Raw genomic sequence first — 23,578 nt, forward strand, 5'->3', positions numbered from 1 at the left:
TGCATGAAACTTTGGGAACCAGACTGGAGTTCAGTACAACTTTTCACCTGCAAATAGATGGACAGACCGAGAGGGTCAACCAGATTTTGGAGGATATGTTGAGAGCTTGTGCACTAGATTATGGATCTAGTTGGGATGACAACTTGCCCTACGTAGAGTTCTCTTACAACAACAGTTACCAGGCCAGTTTGAAGATGGCACCTTTCGAAGCCTTGTACGGAAGGAGGTGCGGGACACCGTTGTTGTGGGATGAAGTTGGAGACCGTCAGTTATTTGGACCAGATTTGATTGAGGAATCAGAAGAGAAAGTTAAATTGATTAGAGATAGACTGAAGGTAGCTGAGTCACGACAGAAGAGTTATGCGGATTCAAAACGCAAGGAGGTAGCCTATGAAATCGGAGACAGAGTGTATCTTCGGGTATCACCACTCCGAGGAGTTAAGCGCTTTGGAGTTAAGGGAAAGTTAGCGCCACGCTTTGTGGGACCATACAGAGTTTTGGGACGTATGGGAGAAGTTGCTTATAAGTTGGAATTACCCGAAGGATTGTCAGGAGTTCATGATGTGTTCCACATTTCTCAATTGAAGAAATGCCACGCAGAGATGGCTGACATTCCCCTGAGAGATACAGTACCGCTGGAAGCGATTCAATTGGATAACGATTTGACCTATGAGGAGAAGCCAGTCAGGATTCTTGAATTTGCCAGCCGAGTTACCCGCAGCAAAGTTATTAAGTTTTGCAAAGTTCAGTGGAGCCACCATACCAAGGACGAAGCCACCTGGGAACGAGAGGATGATCTTCGCAAGGACCACCCACACCTATTAACTAGCCAACCCGAATCTCGACGACGAGATTCATCTTAAGGGGGGGAGGTTTGTAACATCCAAAATTTTCAATTTGGATTGTTATACATTAGGTCATCCTTGCATATCATATTTTATTGCATTTTAGCTTGATCCTCAAAATCCTAAGCAACTCAAGGACCCTCGGAGAGAGAGTTGGGGATTTCACTGTTTTCATATTTGAGATTTTATCAAATATTGAAACGAGGATTTTGGTTTTAATTATTTTTCTCCCAAAATATTTCATGTTAAAATATATGAGAGGAGATAATATGACTTCTCCAAATAAATGAAATATTGGATGAAAATATTAAAATCCAATATTTGATTTTATTCAGATTTTATTGCTATTTTATTTGCATTAGAAAAATTGCACGTTTTCAAAATTACATTTTAGGGCCAAGAAAATGTTCATCTTGTTCTAAATATTTTATTTAGACGGTGAAAATTTGTTTTGGCATGTTTAGATTTTTATTTATTTTTATAGGATTTATTTCGGCGGAATATGTTTTAAAAAAATCTTCTCTCCGCCGACTGGGCCGAAGCCCAGCCAGCCAGCGCCCCGTCCGCCTCGTCCCCGACGCAGGACGACTCCCGCCGGCGCACGCCGCCGAGTCCGACCGGGACACTGTCCCCGCGCCGCCGCCTTGCCCCCTTCCCCAAGCCAGCCCCCTTCTCTTAAATACGCCGCCCCCGACCCCTACCACTACCACCCGAACCACCCTGCCGCCGCCGCCGTTTGCCGCCTAGCGCTGCCGCCGCCACCGCCACCTGCCGTCGCCGCCCCGCCGCCACCCGAGCACCTGCCGCCCCACCGGACCTTGCCGGATCTCGCCGGAGCCCCGCCAAGGTAGACGCCCCGCCGCCGCCGGTTTTTGAGAGAAAACCTATTCGGGTTTTTTCGAAAACCCTAGTTTTCATTTTTTTTAGAATAGATCGGTTTTATTTTATTTTTTTCTCGATTTAATTACTTAGCGGACATTCGTCCGTACATTCATTTTAACGAATGGTGTTCAGTCGTTAGCCGCAGAGAGCGAACGTTCGTTCGTTAGCCTGTTCATCAGTTTTTCTTTTTCTCGGATTTTTCCGTGATTATTTCCGATCGTGATTTCTGATCTGATTTTCGTTTTAGTTTATCTTTTCGCTCGTTTATCGGAATCAGGTGATTCAAGCGCCTAGGTCTTCGTCTCGAAACCCTCTTTCCGTTTAACCAACTTGAACAAGATTTTGATATAGAAAAATTGACCTTAGTCCAGATTAGTAATCTGATCTTGTTTCTTTCGAAGTTTTAGTTTCGTTGCTCCGTTTGATTTGATTCTTTTTGCAAACCGGAGTCCTTAAGTTGAACTTTCTGGTTAGATCTCTTATTTGAGTTTTACCCGTGCTTCTTTGCTTGATTGCTTATGTATGCTATTGTTTGTTTGCGATAGAACACCCGGAGTGCGAAGCGTGCTACTACGAGTCTCTAGGTTTTGCGGATCATCAGCAAGGCAAGTAACACTTTGATCATATCCCTTATCACCCAGTTTTTATGCATTAGTTTCAACCCTCACACATTGCATGGTTAGGACTTGATAACATGTGGGATTGGGAAGTAGTTGATGAGGTAGAACCTATTGCCCTGTTATCATCAAACCCTGGGAGTTACTTCTACGTATTGCTTATATTGCTATGCTATGCTCGTAGACGTGGATTGGGTTTGAGTGAAACCATGACAGATGTGAGATTGTTAATTAATGGTTCAACTTAAGGTGGAAACTTTAATACACATCTGGGTGGATTGCTTGTCGGGCACCTGGAGAATCCAGTGTTGTCCTAGGATATCCCGGAGTACCTGTGTGATAATCCTAAGGTCCGCCACCCAGGCTTAAAGGGAACTGAGATATTTCATGCTAGAAACTTCTGTGTGTAGCACAAGATATTATGGGCTCTAGCATAGTTGAGTAAGTTGCGTGAAGCTCTTGAAGAGGTAGACTAGCAGGTAGTGGGTTGTAGGTGGTATAGTCTACCCGGAGTAGAGAGTTAATGCTTCTGAAAAACTGTGTCTCGGTCATCCATTTCTCAAACATCATGTAGTGCGAGAAATCCAAACGGAGGAGATCGAGTCTTGTGGGGAAAAGTGCGCAAACTTCTGCAGAGTGTACAAACTAATCATGGTTAGCCGTGTCCCCGGTTATGGACATCTTGAGTATCTAGTACTTGGATTATCATATGTATCTCATCACTCTAAATTAATATTGTTGGGTTGATCATTACTTTTAATTGGGATTGAGTTGGAGGAACCTTCTCAATGATGTTTCAACTACCATGATAGTTCAATAAAATATATTCCTTTGTTGTAGGGAAAAATTGGCTTTTCACAAAACTTTAACCGTAGAGCTTTCCACCAGCCAAATATGCATATAGTCATAGCATTATTCTACTCTTGCTCTACCGTGTTATATTGCCAGCATATTCCATGTGCTGACCCGTTTCGGGCTGCAACGTATTATGTTGCAGACTTTTCAGACGAGGAGTAAGGTTCGCCAGGTCGTTGCCGTGCAGCTCCGCTATGCCGTTGGAGTTGATGGACTCACTTTATCTTCCAAGCCTTCCGCTGTTATCGTATTAGATGGCCTTAAGCCATATCTATTGTAATAAGTTCTCTTTTGAGACATTCGATGTAATAAGTGTGTGATTGCTACTCTGTTATAAATCCTTCGAGTACTGTGTGTGTCAGCATTACCGATCTAGGGATGACACTGAAGCACAGAAACTTGACCGTTTGAGGTCGGGTCGCTACACTATCCCTAGAAAACTTTATGATGAGTGGGAACCTACTATTAAAATTAAAATTAAAGATCATGAATGTTATGCTTTGTGTTATTTGGGTGCTAGTGTTTCCACGATTCCAAATACTTTGTGTGATTTGCTAGGTTTCCGTGATTTTGATGATTGCTCTTTAAACTTGCACCTTGTGGATTCCACCATTAATAAACCTATGGGAAGAATTAATAATGTTCTTATTGTTGCAAATATGAATTATGTGCCCGTAGATTTTATTGTCCTTGACATATATCGCAACCCTTCATCTCCTATTATTCTTGGTAGGCCTTTCCTTAGAACGATTGGTGCAATTATTGATATGAAGGAAGGGAATATTAGATTCCAATTTCTGTTAAGGAAATGCATGGAACACTTCCCTAGAAAGAAAATTAAATTACCATATGAATCTATTATGAGAGCCACTTATGGATTGCCTACCAAAGATGGCAATACCTAGATCTATCTTCGCTTTTATGCCTAGCTAGGGGCGTTAAACGATAGCGCTTGTCGGGAGGCAACCCAATTTTATTTTTATTCCTTGCTTTTTGATCCTATTTAGTAATAAATAATTTATCTAGCCTCTGTTTTGGTTGGGTTTTTTTGTTTAATTAGTGTTTGTGCCAAGTAGAACCGTTGGGAAGACTTGGGGAAAGTCTTTTTGATCTTGCTGTAAAAAGACAGAAACTTTAGCTCTCACGAGAATTGCTGCCATTTTTATTTGGAAAGTGATATTTAGTTAATTCTTTTTGCAGATCATTAATAGGTAAAGTCCTCACGTCCAGAAATTTATTTTATAATTTTTCGGGTTCCACAAGTTTGCGTTAGCTACAGATTACTACAGACTGTTCTGTTTTTGACAGATTCTGTTTTTCGTGTGTTGTTTGCTTATTTTGATGAATCTATGGCTAGTAAAATAGTTTATAAACCATAGAGAAGTTGGAATACAGTAGGTTTAACACCAATATAAATAAATAATGAGTTCATTACAGTACCTTGAAGTGGTGTTTTGTTTTCTTTCGCTAACGGAGCTCATGAGATTTTCTATTTTGAGTTTTGTGTTGTGAAGTTTTCAAGTTTTGGGTAAAAGATTTGATGGATTATGGAACAAGGAGTGGAAAGAGCCTAAGCTTGGGGATTCCCATGCTACCCCAAGATAATCTAAGGACACCTAAAAGCCAAAGCTTGGGGATGCCCCGGAAGGCATCCCCTCTTTCGTCTACTTCCATCAGTAACTTTACTTGGAGCTATATTTTTATTCAACACATGATATGTGTTTTGCTTGGAGCGTCTTGTATGATTTGAGTCTTGGCTCAAGGGTCATCTTATTTTAACCCCCCCGGGCCAGTGCTTCTCTAAGTGTTGGTCCAACTGAGCGATGTCCGAGGCTACCAGTGGCAACTCTGGGCTGGCTTACCCGACGTCTTGCTCATCCGGTGTACCCTGAGAACGAGATATGTGCAGCTCCTATCGGGATTTGTCGGCACATCTGGGTGGATTTGCTGGTCTTGTTTTACCATTGTCGAAATGTCTTGTAACCGGGATTCCGAGCCTGATCGGGTCTTCCCGCTAGAAGGAATATCCTTCATTGACCGTCAGAGCTTGTGATGGGCTAAGTTGGGACACCCCTGCAAGGATTTGAACTTTCGAAAGCCGTGCCCGCGGTTATGGGCAGATGGGAATTTGTTAACCTCCGGTTGTAGAAAACCTGAAGTTAACCTTAATTAAAATACATCAACCGTGTGTGTAACCGTGATGGTCTCTTTCCGGCGGAGTCCGGGAAGTGAACACGGTGTTGGAGTTATGCTTGACGTAGGTTGTTCTAGGATCACTTCTTGATCATAGTTTTATCGACTATGCCTTGCTTTCTCTTCTTGTTCTCATTTGCATATATTAGCCACCATATATGCTAGTCGCTTGCTGCAGCTCCACCTCATACCTTTTACCCTTCCTATAAGCTTAAATAGTCTTGATCGCGTGGGTGCGAGATTGCTGAGTCCCCGTGACTCACAGATACTTCCAAAACCAGCTTGCAGGTGCCGATGAGACCGTGCAGATGATGCAACCAAGCTCAAGGAGGAGCTCGTTGAAGATCTTGTCCTTTTTCTTGTTTCGTTTCTAGTTGATCAGTAGTGGAGCCCAGTTGGGGTCGATCGGGGGACCTTGTCGCATTTGGGGTTGCTCTTTATTTTGGTTCCGTAGTCGGACCTTGATTGTATCTGGTTGATGTAATGCTTTATTCATGTATTTGTGTGAAGTGGCGATTGTAAGCCAACTATGTATCTTTTCCCTTATGTATTACATGGATTGTGTGAAGATTACCTCACTTGCGACATTGCTTTCAATGCGGTTATGCCTCTAAGTCGTGTTTCGACACGTGGGAGATATAGCCGCATAGAGGGCCTGACAGCACCCCAAGGTAATATTCAAGGACAACCAAGAGCCTAAGCTTGGGTATGCCCCGGAAGGCATCCCCTCTTTCGTCTACTTCCATCGGTAACTTTACTTGGAGCTATATTTTTATTCACCACATGATATGTGTTTTGCTTGGAGCGTATTGTATTATTTGAGTCTTTATTTGTTAGTTTACGACAATCATCATTGCTGTACACACCTTTTGAGAGAGACTCACATGATTTGAAAATTATTAGAATACTCTATGTGCTTCACTTATATCTTTTGAGTTATATAGTTTTTGCTCTAGTGCTTCACTTATATCTTTTAGAGCACGGTGGTGGATTTGTTTTATAGAAACTATTATTCTCTCATGCTTCACTTATATTATTTTGAGAGTCTTAAACAGCATGGTAATTTGCTTAAATTGGGAAATTAATCCTAATATGCGAGGCATTCAAGATTAGTAAAAAACAATTCTTATGAGTGTGTTGAATACTAAGAGAAGTTTGATACTTGATAATTGTTTTGAGATATGGAGATGGTGATATTAGAGTCATGCTAGTTGAGTAGTTGTGAATTTGAGAAATACTTTTGTTGAAGTTTGTGATTCCCGTAGCATGCACGTATGGTGAACCGTTATGTGATGAAGTCGGAGCATGATTTATTTATTGATTGTCTTCCTTATGAGTGGCGGTCGGGGACAACCAATGGTCTTTTCCTACCAATCTATCCCCTTAGGAGCATGCACGTAATACTTTGTTTCGATAATTAATAGATTTTTGCAATAAGTATGTGTGTTCTTTATGACTAATGTTGAGTCCATGGATTATACACACTCTCACCCTTCCACCATTGCTAGCCTCTCTAATACCGCGCACTTTTCGCCGGTATCATACACCCACCATATACCTTCCTCAAAACAGCCACCATACCTACCTATCATGGCATTTCCATAGCCATTCCGAGATATATTGCCATGCAACTTTCCACCATTCCGTTTACTATGACACGCTCCATAATTGTCATATTGCTTTGCATGATCATGTAGTTGAGATTGTATTTGTGGCAAAGCCACCGTTCATAATTCTTTCATACATGTCACTCTTGATTCATTGCATATCCTGGTACACCGCCAGAACATAGAGTCATATTTTGTTCTAAGTATTGAGTTGTAATTGTTGAGTTGTAAGTAAATAAAAGTGTGATGATCATCATTTTTAGAGCATTGTCCCAAGTGAGGAAATGATGATGGAGACTATGATTCCCCCACAAGTTGGGATGAGACTCTGGACTAAAAAAAGAGGCCATAAAAAGAGAAAGGGCCCAAATAAAAAATGAGAGAAAAAATGAGAGAAAAAGAGAGAAGGGACAATGCTACTATCCTTTTACCACACTTGTGCTTCAAAGTAGCACCATGATCTTCATGATAGAGAGTCCCCTATGATATCACTTTCATATACTAGTGGGAATTTTTCATTATAGAACTTGGCTTGTATATTCCAATTATGGGCTTCCTCAAAATGCCCTAGGTCTTCGTGAGCAAGCGAGTTGGATGCACACCCACTTAGTTCCTTGTGTTGAGTTTCATATACTTATAGCTCTAGTGCATCCGTTGCATGGCAATCCCTACTCACTCACATTGATATCTATTAATGGGCATCTCCATAGCCCATTGATACGCCTAGTTGATGTGAGACTATCTTCTCCTTTTTGTCTTCTCCACAACCACCATTCTATTCCACATATAGTGCTATGTCCATGGCTCACGCTCATGTATTGCGTGAAAATTGAAAAAGTTTGAGAACACCAAAAGTATGAAACAATTGCTTGGCTTGTCATTGGGGTTGTGCATGATTTAAATACTTTGTGTGGTGAAGATAGAGCATAGCCAGACTATATTGTTTTGTAGGGATAACTTTCTTTGGCCATGTTATTTTGAGAAGACATAATTACTTAGTTAGCATGCTTGAAGTATTATTATTTCTATGTCAATATTAAACTTTTGTCTTGAATATTTCGGATATGAATATTCATAACACAATTAAGAGAATTACATTGAAATTATGCCAAGTAGCATTCCACATCAAAAATTCTGTTTTTATCATTTACCTACTCGAGGACGAGCAGGAATTAAGCTTGGGGATGCTTGATACGTCTCCAACGTATCTATAATTTTTTATTGTTCCATGCTATATTATATTCTGTTTTGGACATTTTGGGGCTTTATTATACACTTTTATATTATTTTTGGGACTAACCTATTAACCGGAGGCCCAGCCCAGAATTGCTATTTTTTTGCCTATTTCAGAGTTTCGCAGAAAAAGAATATCAAACGGAGTCCAAACGGAATGAAACCTTTGGGAACGTGATTTTTGGAACGAACATGATCCAGAGGACTTGGACCCTACGTCAAGAAAGCAACCAGGAAGGCACGAGGTAGGGGGCGCGCCTACCCCCCCCCCCAGGCACGCCCTCCACCCTCGTGGGGCCCACGTTGCTCCACTGACGTACTTCTTCCTCCTATATATACCTACGTACCCCAAAACTACCAGATACGTAGCCAAAAACCTAATTCCATTGCCACGACCTTCTGTACCCGTGAGATCCCATCTTGGGGCCTTTTCCGGAGCTCCGCCAAAGGGGGCATCGATCACGGAGGGCTTCTACATAAACACCATAGCCTCTCCGATGATGTGTGAGTAGTTTACCTCAGACCTTCGGGTCCATAGTTATTAGCTAGATGGCTTCTTCTATCTTCTTGGATCTCAATACAATGTTCTCCCCCTCTCTTATGGAGATCTATTCGATGTAATCTTCTTTTGCGGTGTGTTTGTTGAGACCGATGAATTGTGGGTTTATGATCAAGTTTATCTATGAACAATATTTGAATCTTCTCTGAATTCTTTTATGTATGATTGGTTATCTTTGCAAGTCTCTTCGAATTATCAGTTTGGTTTGGCCTACTAGATTGATCTTTCTTGCAATGGGAGAAGTGCTTAGCTTTGGGTTCAATCTTGCGGTGTCCTTTCCCAGTGACAGTAGGGGCAGCAAGGCACGTATTGTATTGTTGCCATCGAGGATAACAAGATGGGGTTTATATCATATTGCATGAGTTTATCCCTCTACATCATGTCATCTTGCTTAAAGCGTTACTCTGTTCTTTTGAACTTAATACTCTAGATGCATGCTGAATAGCGGTCGATGTGTGGAGTAATAGTAGTAGATGCAGGCAGGAGTCGGTCTACTTGTCTCAGACGTGATGCCTATATACATGATCATACCTAGATATTCTCATAACTATGGTCAATTCTGTCAATTGCTCAACAGTAATTTGTTTACCCACCGTAATACTTATGCTCTCGAGAGAAGCCACTAGTGAACCCTATGGCCCCGGGGTCTATTTTCTATCATATTAATCTTCCGTCAACAAACTATTTCTTGCACCGTTTTTATTTCGCTTTATTTACTTTGCATCTTTATCATAAAAATACCAAAAATATTATCTTATCATATCTATCAGATCTCACTTTCGTAAGTGACCGTGAAGGGATTGACAACCCCTTTATTGCGTTGGTTGCGAGGATTTTATTTGTTTGTGTAGGTGCGAGGGACTCGTGTGTGGCCTCCTACTGGATTGATACCTTGGTTCTCAAAAACTGAGGGAAATACTTACGCTACTTTGCTGCATCACCCTTTCCTCTTAAAGGGAAAACCAACGCAGTGCTCAAGAGGTAGCAGGCGGCGAGGTTATTGCGCTCTCCTCTGATGACGAGGTCGAAGGCGGCAGCGACGGCGGCACGGAGGGCGTCGAGGTGGGCCCCGAGGATGAGAGATCGACATCGACAAGTGGAGGAGTGCCTTCCCCAACGACCCCGACGATGGTACTGGCCCGGACCCGGCTCGCGGCACATCATACATGACGAGGAAGGATTGGCTCGACCTCCACTTCGACCGAAAGTAGCTTAGCTTAGTTTAAATTTGTGTTTTATGTTCGATTATGCAAAACTGTCTATGTTTATGTTTGAATGCATGCTACTTTCGGTTGAACCTGCTTTGAACTTGATCAAATTGAAGTTTACAACCTTAAGTTTAGGGGATCGACTAGAAAAGGCCAAAAATTGCGGGAGTATATATATATATATATATATCCACTATGGGTTTTAGTCCTTTAACTTTTTAAGGATCGCCTAGAGATGTCCTTATGACTTGTTTATTTCTGTTCTTCACAATGTGATGCTCTATATGTGCAACTATTTTCCGTGCAGTTCAATTTCATCAATAACAGTTTCAGCACCACTATGAATTATGATATTTGGTTGTTGTTAAGGATATTGCAGTTAACATGCCTTTTCGTTTTTCAATTGTTGTTTAGAAACATGCATTGTACTGAATGACTAAATATGCAATCCCATGCTACAAAGCAACAAGGAAGAGTGTTACCTTAATGTTCTGATGATGTCTAGATATACATGTAATAAAATCTTATATAATGGGATGGATGGAGTGTTGTACTACATCATTTTTCAATTGTTGTTTATCTTCTAATATTGACTTGGTGCTTTTAGGTACATATATCATTGCCAAAGATCCACACTTTGACCCTTTCTGCGTATGGGGCAATGAGATATTCATGAACCAGCATCAAGTGAGGAAACTGATAAAGATTGTTACTAAAATGGGTCAAAAGATGTCAATCGAACTATTTGTTTACACTTTATGCAAGACAACAGTGAACTGCGGGATGGTAAGTAAGAACCATGTAGCCTTCTTTTTACTGCCCGTAATGAGTTGTGTTAGATGAAAATATCCGAATTTTTTTTCTTTTGCAGTGGATCCTGAAGCAGTTTACTTAAAATTATCTCTCAAACTACATGATTGGCGGTCGGCCATCACAAGGGGTTGGACTAGTCATGCATGCCTTCTGCATCCAGGAGAGCACAATAGGGCCATTCCACTTCACCTTCTTCAGCAACTGGAATGTTTGTCGCCTCTTTCTTTACCATCTGTAATAGTACAAGTATAGAACCCTGGCACATCATTATTTATTTGGTGCTTCTGTAATTCTTAAACATATGTACCTGTGAATCGAATAATGCATTGGTTGTTTGAACCGGATGGATATGAATAAAGCTATAGCCTACTTTCAAGTTTAAATTAGGTACAATTTTAAATAGCAGCAATTAAATTAGGGCGAAATTACGTTGTGCATGTCATTACGGCACACACAGTTGGTAAAACACAAATGTTTGCAATATACACCATAATCCGAGACGGTTCACAGAGAGGAAACGTGTGCAAGCATGCACATAGTTTCCGTTTGCAAAGCGTGTGTGATTCAGACACTATCACATACGGTGCGGGAAAACTAAATGTGTGTGATTGTCTACCTATCATACACGGTTTATAATCATGAACTGTTTGTGATGTGCCAGGCATCGTAAAACTCCCGTGCCTAGAATATGCCTGGAAAACTCCCGTGCCTGGAATCTGCCTGGTTTTAGGCAGAACCACAAAACTCCGACTGCGATGGCAATGCGAGCACAAACGAGTAGCAAGGATGAAGCGTTTGGGATATTCGAGATATCGGAAACGGTTATATAGGGACAACTATATGCATCAAGACTCCCTATCCCCGACGGTTTCTGGGTCGTGTGGGAAGGACCCCCCCCCTATCGCCCACACTCACTTGGCGACGGTTCCAAATGCCGTCTTGGAAAGGGGTTAAAACCGTTTGTTTAGGACCGACGCGCACCAGTGACAAAGGGAACAACGTATGTTGTTATGCGGTTTGACCGATAAAGATATTCATAGAATATGTAGGAGCCAATATGAGCATCCAGGTTCCGCTATTGGTTATTGGCCAGAGATGTGTCTCGATCAAGTCTACATAGTTCTCGAACCCGTAGGGTCCGCACGCTTAACGTTCGATGACGATTTGTACTATGAGTTATGTGATTTGATGAACCAAAGTTTGTTCGGAGTCTCGGATGAGATCATAGAAATGGTTGAGACGTAAAGATTGATATATTGGAAGGTTATGTTTGGACACCGGAATGGTTTTGGAAAGGTTCGGACATTTTTCGGAGTACTGGGGGTTACCGGAACACCCCCCCCCCCGAGGAGTTAATGGGCCTTCATGGGCCCAAGTGGAGAGAGGAGGCGGCGGCCAGGTGGAGGCGTGCCCCCCCAAGCCCAAACCGAGTTGGACTAGGGTTGGGGGGCGGCCCCCCATTCCTTCTTCTTCTCCACCACTTTCCCCTTCCCCCCTTCTTCGGAAAGGAAAGGAGGGGGCCGAATCCTACTTGGACCCGGAGTCCAAGTAGGACTCCCCCTTGGCGCGCCCTCCCCTTGGGCCGGCCACCTCTCCTTCCCCCTTTATATACGTGGGAGGGGGGCACCCCAAAGACACACCAAGCCTTCTCTTATCTGTGTGCGGTGCCCCCCTCCACAGTTACACATCTCGGTCATATCATTGTAGTGCTTAGGAGAAACCCTGCACCGGTAACTTCATCATCACCATCGCCATGTAGTCATGCTGATGGAACTCTCCCTCGTCCTCAACTGGATCAAGAGCTTGAGGGACGTCATCGTGCTGAACGTGTGCTAAACGCGGAGGTGCCATACGTTTGGTGCTTGGATCGGTTGGATCGCGAAGACGTTTGACTACATCAACCACGTTACTAAATGCTTCTGCTTTTGTTCTACGAGGGTACGTGGACACACTCTCCCCGCTCATTGCTTTGCATCTCTTAGATAGATCTTGCGTGATCGTAGGTTAAAATTTTGAAATACCGCGTTCCCCAACAGAAGCAGCATATGACGAACCGTGGGCTCCAACGCGGCGCTGATACGTCTCCAACGTATCTATAATTTTTTATTATTCCATGTTGTTTTATTATCAATCTTGGATGTTTTATAGTCATTTTATATCATTTTTTGGTACTAACCTATTGACATAGTTCCCAGTGACAGTTTCTGTTTTTCCATGTTTTTTACATCGTAGGAAATCAATATCAAGTGGAGTCCAAATGGCACGAAACTTTACAATGATTTTTTCTGGGCCAAAAGGAAGCAGATGGGCCCTGGTTGCACCTGGGGGGTGCCCCGAGGGGGGCACAACCCACCAGGGCGCACCAGGAGGCCCTGGCACGCCCCGGTGGGTTGTGCCCACCTTGGCTGCCCCCGGACCGCATATTTGCTCTGGGGGAGTTGACGAAATATTCATCCTGGGGGAGTTGACGAAATATTCATCCAGCCGCCGCAGAGTCCAGAATCACCAGATCCAATCTAGACACCATCACGGAGGGGTTCACCACTTCAATTGGTGCCTCTCCAATGATGCGTGAGTAGTTCTTTGTAGACCTTCGGGTCCGTAGTTAGTAGCTAGATGGCTTGATCTCTCTCTCTCTCTTGATTCTCAATACAATGGTCTCTTGGAGATCCATATGATGTAACTCTTTTGCGGTGTGTTTGTTGGGATCGATGAACTTCAAGTTTATGATCAGGTCTATGTTTTTATATCCATGAAAGTATTTGAGTTTCTTTGATCTCTTTTATGCATGATCTCTTATAGCCTTTTATTTCTTCTCCGATATTTGGGTTTTGTCTGGCCAACTTGATCTATTTATCTTGCAATGGGAAGAGGTGCCCAGTAGTGGGTTCGATCTTACGGTGCTTGATCCCAGTGACAGAAAGGGAACCGACACGTATGTATCGTTGCTACTAAGGATAAAAAGACGAGATCTATATCTACCGCCATATAGATAAACGGATCTTGTCTACATCATGTCATCATTCTTATTGCATTACTCCATTTTTCCATGAACTTAATACACTAGATGCATGCTGGATAGCGGTCGATGTGTGGAGTAATAGTAGTAGATGCAGGAAGGAGTCGGTCTACTAATCTTGGACGTGATGCCTATGTAATGATCATTGCTTGGATATCATCATAATTATTTGAAGTTCTATCAATTGCACAACAGTAATTTGTTTACCCACCGTTTGCTATTTTTCTCAAGAGAAGCCACTAGTGAAACCGACGCCCCCTGGTCTTATTTCTCATATATTTTCCTTTGCGATCTACTTTTTCGTTGCTTTTATTTTCAGTTCTATTAAACCAAAAATACAAAAATACTTTGCTGCACTTTATTTTATTTGCAATCTACTTATCCAATCTATTACAATCTTTCTCCCGTCAACTTGCCAATTTCTGGCGCCGTTACCTGGAAGGGATTGACAACCCCTTTAACATGTCGGGTTGCGAGGTGTTGTTATTTGTGTGCAGGTGTTGTTTACGTTGTGTTGCTTGGTTCTCATACTGGTTCGGTACCTTGGTTTCATAACTGAGGTAAATACTCTACCTCGCTGTGCTACATCATCCCTCCCTCTCCGAGGAAATACCGATGTAGTTCCAGCTGCCATCAAAAATCTCATCTCCTTGCAATTTACATTATTTTCCATTTGCCTCTCGTTTTCCTCTCCCCTACTTCACAAAATTTGCCGTTTTATTCGCCTCTCTTTTTCCGTTCGCCTTTTTCTCGTCCGATCTTTTCTTTGCTTGTGTTGTCATGTGCCTTCTATATGCTTGCATCTTCGCTTGCTAAAAATCTATTGATATGAATCCCCATCCACTTGCTAATCTTTTTAAAAGATCCAATCATGATGAACCAATTGCTAGTGAGTTGAGTGCACTAGATTAATCTTTATGAAGTTTTGCTTGAGAATCGTGAATATGAAAATTGTGATGAAGAAATTTATGCAGTGATTCATGATAGATCCTTGAACGAAAAGCATGATTGCAATAGTTTTACTATAAATTCCATTAATGTCAATTGTGCTAATAATATGCAAAACCCCAAGCTTGGGGATGCTTGTTTTGTCTTGTCCGCTACTTATTGCAATTATCATGATTGGGGTGATAATGTTTCTTATGATCTTGAAAATTTATTTAAGCCTCATGATGAATATGTTTGCAATAATATTGAAAGTGGGTTCGGAAGAGTGTCAACTCTAGGAAAAATAATCCCACGTCTTTGGAGAGTGATCAATCATATGAAATTTTTGATAAAAGTGGGTTTGGAGAGGTCATGACTTTATTTGATGATAATCCCACTATTTTGGAAGAGTGTCAACTTTGCATGCATGTGGATCATAAAGAGAAAATTTTATACGATAGTTATATTATTGAATTTGATTATGATCCTACATATAATTATTGAAAATATAGTTGTAGAAATTTTCATGTTATTAAATTTCCTCTCGTTGTGTTGAGATTGTTAATGTTTTATTCCTCTCCTTTGCATGTGCTAGATGTTTCATGTCTTGATAATTGTTTTCCTATAAAATTCCTATGCATAGGAAGTATGTTAGACTTAAATGTGTTTTTCACATGTTTCATGATGCTCTCTTTGTGTTTCGATTATTATCTGTTGTGTGAGCATCGTTGAAATATTATGCCTAGCTAAGGGCGTGAAACTATAGCGCTTGTTGGGAGGCAACCCAATGAATAAAATTTATTTTTGATTTTTTCCTGTTCTTGTGTGTTATCACAATTATGCTACTGTTATGATTGTATTTTCTATGTTTTAGTTAGTGTTTGTGCCAAGTAAGGCCTTTAGGATCTTCTTGGGCAATAGTTGTTTGATCTTGCTGAAAAAACAGAAAGTTTACGCTCACGAAATTAATTTTCATTTTTTACCAGAGAGCGATAAAATACCCATTCCACTTCCAGTAGATTAATATACAAATTTCTCAGGTCTTCCTAATTTTTCAGAGTTTTTTGAGTTACAGAAGTATTCGAAATAGTCAGATTGCTAAAGACTGTTCTGTTTTGACAGATTCTCTTTTCTTTGTGTTGTGTGCTTATTTTGATGGCTCTATGGTTTTATTTGATGAGTTTTTGCCATAGAAAAGTTGGAATACAGTAGATATAATACAAAAACAAAATATGAATTGGTTTGATACAACACTTATCTTAGTGGTTTATTATTCCTATACTAACGGATTTCATGAAGGCTTTGTTGAGTTTTGTGTGATTGAAGTTTAAAAGTTTTGGGTTATCTTACGATGGATGAAGGAAGGATGTAAGAGCCTAAGATTGGGGATGCCCCGGCATCCCAAGTTATTATCCAAGAATGAGCAATCAACTAAGCTTGGGGATGCCCCCGAGTGGCATCCCCGATTTCTTCCAACAACTATCGGTATTTTACTCGAGACTATATTTTTATTCGTCACATGATATGTGTTTTGCTTGGAGTGTCTTGTATGATATGTGTCTTTGCTTGCTTTATTTTATGTTTTAAGTTATCAATGCTTTCTGGGCACACCTATTTGAGAGAGCCAAAATTATGTCATGACTTGCTAGAATTGCTCTCTATGCTTCACTTAAATCTTTTATGAGCTAGGACTTGCTCTAGTGCTTCACTTATATCTTTTTCAGCACGGTGTGCTTTGTTATTTTTGAAGAAATTCTCTCTTGCTTCACTTAAATTGTTTTGAGAGAAAGAAATTGTTATGCTCATGATCTTCACTTATATTTGGTTGAGCTTATGAAAAGCAACTCATGAAAATTAGTCCAAAGTGATAGATATCCAAGAAGGATAAAGAAAAAGAAAATGTCATGAAGATCATTGGACAAAATAAACTATATTCTTAGTAATAGTTTTGAGATATGATGATGTGATATGTGAGCCATGTTGATGAGTAATTGTGCTCTAGTAAGAATATTGGTGTTAAGGTTTGTGATTCCCTATGCAAGTACGAAAGTCAATAGTCATGCAATGAAAATTATATCCTACTTGTGGTGCATTATTCGGTGTTAATTATGTTTAATGCTTGTGTAACATCCCAAATTTTCAATTTGGAATGTTATACACTAGATCATATGCATACCATATTTTCTTGCATTTTGGTTGATCCTAGAAATTTCACGCAACTCAAGGACCCTCGGAGAGAGTTGGAGATTTCGTTATTTTCATATTTGAGAGTTTTCTCGAATTTTGAAAATAGGATCATTTGATTTATTTATTTTATCTTCAGTAATTTTTCCGGTGTCAAAATATATGAGAGAGGGAATAATATGACTTTCCCAAATTTAGGAAAAATGAAGATATAATAAATAGATCAATTTTTTTCCGGTGTTTATTTGCATTTTATTTGGATAGGGAAAAATGCGCGTTTTCAAAAATTGCATTTTAGGTCCGGAGAAAAGTTCATTTTGTTCGGCTCATTTTTAGGAGTCGGGGAAAATTTACTTTAGATTTTTCGGAGTTCGTTTAGATCTCTTTTTGTTTTTTTTTCTGCGCGAGAACCAGTTAAAAAAAATCAAAGTCCAGCGCCTTGGGCCAAAGGCCCAGCCGGCCAAGGCCACGGCCAAGGCCATCGCTAGCCGCGCGCCAGGCGCAGGCGCAGGAGGCCGCCGCCGCCTCTTGTTTCTACCGAATCCTAGTAGGACTTTTGTCCTACTTCCGTATATTCCTTTTCTATTTCTAGATCTTTTCCTTCCCTTTTTTCTATTCCTATTCCTAGTCTAATTCTTGTCCCCTACCCCAAGTAAACCCCCTCCTCTCCCCAATATAAATACCCAAGCACCCCCCCTCTAAATCATCAAACCCAAAGCCTAGAGCTCCATCCCACACCCGCGCGCTGCCCTAAGCTGCCGCCCGCGCCCTGCGTCACCGCCGCGCCGCCGCCTCACCCGCGCCGCGCCGCCCCCCACACCCGCGCCGCCGCCGCACCTTGTCGCCGCCGCCCCACGCCCACGCCGCCGGAGCCCCTCACCGGAGACCTCGCCGGAGGTAGCCCCGCGCTACATCTATTCTTTTTCTCGGATCGTTTTCTTCTAATCGTTCCGATTCTTTTCTTCTCTAAACCGTTCCGGTTTTCTAGATCGGTTTTTCGTTTCGATCTCTTTTTCCGAAACCCTAGATTGGTTTTCGTTCTTCTTTCGGACCGTTCGTCTCAACGAACGTGATCACCGGATTCTTCTAGGTTAACGACGTCTGTTCGTTTAACCGTTCTTCTTTTTCTTTCTGTCGGATTATTCCGCGTTCTCTCCGATCGCGATCTCAGATCCGATCTTCTTTCTAGTCTTTCTTTTCGCTCGTTTATCGGAATCAGGTGATTCAAGCGCCTGGAGTTTCGTCTCGAAACCACCGTTCCGTCTAATCAACTTAAACAAGTTTTTGCCCCGGTAAAATTTGACCTAGTTTCAACTTGCTAGAACCGAGTTGTTTTCTTCCGTCGTTTGTTTTCCGTTTCTTTGTTCGGTTCGTTCTTTCTTTGCAACCGGAGTTCTTAAATTGAACTTTCTGGTTCGATCTCTTGTTCGAGTTTTACCTGTGCATTAGATGAGTACTTATTGTGTGCTTGTTTGTCTGCGATAGATTACCCGGATTGCGCCGCTTGTTACTTCGAAACCCTAGGACTCGCGGATCATCAGCAAGGCAAGTAACACTTTGATCATACCTTCTCTACAACCCATGTTTTATTGCATTAGATCAATCCTCTCACATTGCATGATTAGGATCTAATTAAATTGTGGGATGGGAAGTAGATGAGGTAGTACCTATTACCTGTATTATTATGAAACCTTTGGGAGTTACTTCTACGTTTGCTTATTATGCCATGCTATGCTAGTAGACGTGGATTGGGTGAGTGATATCCATGACAGATGTGAGTTGATAATTTTAATGGTTTATCTAAGGTGGCAACTTAAACACACATCTGGGTGGATTGAGGCACCTGATGTCTATCAGGACTTGCCTGTTTTTTTTGGACCGCCACCCAGGCTCAAAGGGATCATAAGATAATTCATGCTAGAAACTTCCGTGTGCAGCCAAATACTACTATGGGCTCTGGCATAGTTGACTAAGTTGTGCGAACTCTTACGGGGTGGACTAGCAGATGTAGGGGAAGTAGGTGTACCGGTCTACCCCACATGTAAGGTGCTAGTGCTTCTGAAATACTATGTCTCGGTCATCCGTTTCTCAAACACCATGTAGTGCGAGAAAACAAACGGAGGCGATCGAGTCATGTGGGGAAAAGTGCGCAAACCTCTGCAGAGTGTACAAACTAATCATGATTAGCCGTGTCCCCGGTTATGGACAACTTGAGTATCTAGTACTTGAATATCATGTGAATCTCAACATGTTACTTCTAATTAATATTGTTGGGTTTTAATTGTACTTTTAATTGGGATTGAGAATGCTGTCAACCATTCTCAATGTTACACAACCACCATGATAGTTAAAAAAACTTATTCCTTTGCAGTAGGGAAAAACTGGCTTTACGCAAAACTGTAACCATAGAGCTTTCCACCAGCCATATATGCATATAGTATAGCTGTTTCATTCCCTTACTCTCTATGTGTTACATTGCCAGCATATTCCATGTGCTGACCCATTTTCGGGCTGCAACTTCTCATGTTGCAGACTTTTCAGACGACGAGTAAAGAGCTTTTAGGTCGTGGTTCTATACTCAGTGATGCCGCTGGAGTTGATGGACCCATTTATCTTCCGAGTCTTCCGCTGTTATCGATATTAGATGGCCTTAAGCCATATTATTGTAATAAGTTCTTTTTGAGCCATCGATGTAATAAGTGTGTGATTGCAACTCTGCTATAAATCCTCGATGTACTGTGTGGTGTCAGCATTACTGATCCAGGGATGACACCGTAGCACAGTAGACGTGATCCATTCGGGTCAGGTCGCTACAGCTTGCTTATGAGATTATTCGTTTCTTGGTTGGTCACTTCCCAATCTTTTGCTAGCCTTTATTTTGCACTAAGTATGACCTCTACTTGTGCATCCAAAATACTTTAAACCAGTTTTGCCACATGAGTCCACTATATCTACCTGTATGTGGTATTCTTTTTCCGTTCTAAGCAAATTTGCATGTGCCATCTCTAATTTTAAAAATAAACTTCTCTTTTGTGTGTTTGTTTCGCTCGTGGAGTGGTGAGGGGTGGCTAATATTTTCCATGCTAGATGTGTTATTCTCAAGATGAGTGTTTATTCACTTGTCACTGCACGAGAGTCAGGCAAAGGTATTAGGGATGCCCAGTACTGAAATGCAAAAACAAAAATGAATTTACTTTATGTTGTCAAATAATAAATTCCTTGGAAAGTGTTGGTATGGAGGGCACCCGTGGATACGGCTAGCCATGGAAAGTGAAAGTTATGGTGGAAAAATGAATAAACTTTATTTACTGTTTGGGAACCGCCTATGATATATCTATGCATGGAAAGTATTGGGAACTCTAAGTCGTTTTCGTTGGTGGGATGGATACACCTCCCAAAATATTTTTATCTCAAATTTTTCGCTTTGAACTCTGGCACCTCTACAAATCCCTACTTCCCTCTGCGAAGGACCTATCTTTTACTTTATGCAATTTTTATTTTGAAATTTGAGTCTCCATCTTCTCTCATAAAAAGCACCAACTAGGAGGCAATATGATCGTGCTCAAGTATTGGGTGTAGTTAGTATTCGAGTGTGTTTCATGAATGGATCAATGTTTGAGCATGATGGGCTAGGGATAACTTATTTTAGTGTTGATATTTTGAAAGACATGGTTGCTTGTTGATATGCATGAGTATCTAAATTATTATGTCAAAACTAGACTATTGCTTTGAATCACATAAAAGTCCAAATGTCCATGCTATAAAGAAAAGAATATGATATGACTTGTTGAACAACACTCCACATCAAAAAAATCTGTTTTTATCACTTACCTACTCGAGGATGAGTAGGAGTTAAGCTTGGGGATGCTGATACATCTCCAACGTATCTATAATTTTTGATTGTTCCATGTTGTTTTATTATCAATCTTGGATGTTTTATAATCATTTTATAGTCATTTTATATCATTTTTTGGTACTAACCTATTGACATAGTGCCCAGTGTCAGTTCCTATTTTTCCATCTTTTTTCCATCGCAGGAAATCAATATCAAACGGAGTCCAAATGGTATGAAACTTTACGATGATTTTTTATGGGACAAAAGGAAGAAGATGGACCCTGGTTGCACCTGGGGGTGCCCCAAGGGGGGCACAACCCACCAGGGCGTGCCCCGGTGGGTTGTGCCCACCTCGGGTGCCCCCCGGACCGCCTCTTTGCACTATAAATACCCCAATATTCCCAAAACCCTATGGGACTCGACGAAATATTCATCCAGCCGTCGTAGAGTCCAGAATCACAAGATCCAATCTAGACACCATCACGGAGGGGTTCACTACTTCCATTGGTGCCTCTCCGATGATGCGTGAGTAGTTCTTTGTAGACCTTCGGGTCCGTATTTAGTAGCTAGATGGCTTCATCTCTCTCTCTCTCTCTCTTGATCCTCAATACAATGGTCTCTTGGAGATCCATATGATGTAACTCTTTTGCGGTGTGTTTGTTGGGATCGATGACTTTCAAGTTTATGATCAGATCTATGTTTTTATATCCATGAAAGTATTTGAGTTTTTTTGATCTCTTTTATGCATGATCTCTTATAGCCTCATATTTCTTCTCCGGTATTTGGGTTTTGTCTAGCCAACTTGATCTATTTATCTTGCAATGGGAAGAGGTGCCTAGTAGTGGGTTCGATCTTACGGTGCTTGATCCCAGTGACAGAAAGGGAACCGACACATATGTATAGTTGCTACTAAGGATAAAAAGACGAGATCTATATCTACTGCCATATAGATAAATGGATCTTGTCTACATCATGTCATCGTTCTTATTGCATTACTCTATTTTTCCATGAACTTAATACACTAGATGCATGCTGGATAGCGGTCGATGTGTGGAGTAATAGTAGTAGATGCAGACAGGAGTCAGTCTACTAATCTTGGACGTGATGCCTATGTAATGATCATTGCCTGGATATCATCATAATTATTTGAAGTTCTATCAATTGCACAACAGTAATTTGTTTACCCACCATTTGCTATTTTTCTTGAGAGAAGCCACTAGTGAAACCTACGGCCCCGGGTCTTATTTCTCATATATTTGCCTTTGTGATCTAATTTTTCCTTGCTTTAATTTTCAGATCTATTAAACCAAAAATACAAAAATACTTTGCTGCACTTTATTTTATTTGCGATCTATTTATCCAATCTATTACAACATTTCTCCCGTCAACTTGCCAATTTCTGGCACCGTTACCCGAAAGGGATTGACAACCCCTTTAACACGTCGGGTTGCGAGGTGTTGTTATTTGTGTGCAGGTGTTGTTTACGTTGTGTTGCTTGGTTCTCCTACTAGTTCGATACCTTGGTTTCATAACTAAGGGAAATACTCCACCGTCACTGTGCTACATCATCCCTCCCTCTCCGGGGAAATACCGACGTAGTTCCAGCTGCCATCAGGCGCCTTTAGGAAGGGGACGACACCGGAGCGCCGCCACCGCCCGATCCGAGGATCAGAGTTCCCCCTGGAGCAACACGATGGGCAATGAGAGGTGCGACGACGCCTTCAAGAAGGGAACGAGCTTCGTCGCCGCTGGTCCATCCGAAGATAGAGCAGGTTTTCACCCTGGCCACCAATCACCACCACCGAACGCCACACCCCGGCTACCACGCCGCCCACACGGCCGTCGCAACCGGGCAGCACCAAACCACGGGCTCTGCCCATGAGCCTCGCGAACCCACCACCAGGGCCGCCACCCCGACATCCAAGACCTTGACACCATGTCACCCGAGATCCGCCGCTACCCCTACCAAAGACACGAGCGAAAATGACCCGCCTTTCGCACCCCTCGGCTGCCCCTAGTGCCGAGACCCAATAGGCTGGCCAAAACTAGCCTCCATCGCCCCGTCCTACGTCACCGGGCACGAGACAAGCATGATCCTGCTGCCGGGCGTGAGACGATCCCGGTCCTGCTGCCAAGCGCGAGACAAGGTCAGTCCTCCTGTCGGGCGCGAGACGAGCCCGATCCTGCTGCCTGGTGCGAGACGAGTGATGGACTGCAGCTGGGGAAGGGCCAACCATCGACGAAGGTAGCAGACGAATGACCAAGAAGAAGAATCGAAGGTCGGCACAGGCCGCACACCGACGGCCGACACCGGAGATTTCCAGCCGCCGCCTTGAACGACCCAAACCACCGCCATGAGCCACCACCACACCGTGGCAGCCCACATCCACACGCCGGGACCGCTAGGGGGAGCCCCGCGTCGCCGTACCGACCTGCACCACTGGAAGAGGCCAGCCCAGCAGCAGACGCCGCCAGCCACCCCACCATGGCCCACTCCGGCCACCCCCAGCACCCAAGGACCGCCGGAGACGACCGAACCACGCCGCCTCAGCCCGCGCCGCCCGCAAGAACAGCCGGCTGGAGGAGCAGCCCACCAGATCTGGATCGGACCACCACAACCCCGACGCCGCCCACCCTGCGCAGGCACCCTCCACCGACCCCAGCAGCCCTAGACGCGCCGCCACCAGCCACCGTCGCCAAGACGACCGCCGTCGTCGCGCCGCCGCGCCCTGCCCAGCGCATGCATACACCCAAGGCGGCTGCCCCGCGCCAGCCAGCCCCGTGCGAAGGGAGAAGAAGGC

The 23,578-nt window shown here is 42.5% G+C and overlaps 1 protein-coding gene across 1 annotated transcript in view; it reads right to left on the bottom strand.

Moving 5' to 3' along the window:
• Positions 1-23,264, bottom strand: part of LOC125507240 (chitin-inducible gibberellin-responsive protein 2-like) — a 70,849-nt gene extending 47,585 nt beyond the window's left edge. The window contains exon 1 of the mRNA XM_048671885.1: positions 23,012-23,264. Within this exon, the coding sequence (XP_048527842.1) occupies positions 23,012-23,264 (253 nt within the window). The remainder of the gene's footprint in view (positions 1-23,011) is intronic.
• Positions 23,265-23,578: the final 314 nt, after the last annotated feature.

The sequence above is a fragment of the Triticum urartu genome, chromosome 5 (genome assembly GCF_003073215.2).
Source record: "Triticum urartu cultivar G1812 chromosome 5, Tu2.1, whole genome shotgun sequence".
NCBI classification, from domain to species: Eukaryota; Viridiplantae; Streptophyta; class Magnoliopsida; order Poales; family Poaceae; genus Triticum; species Triticum urartu.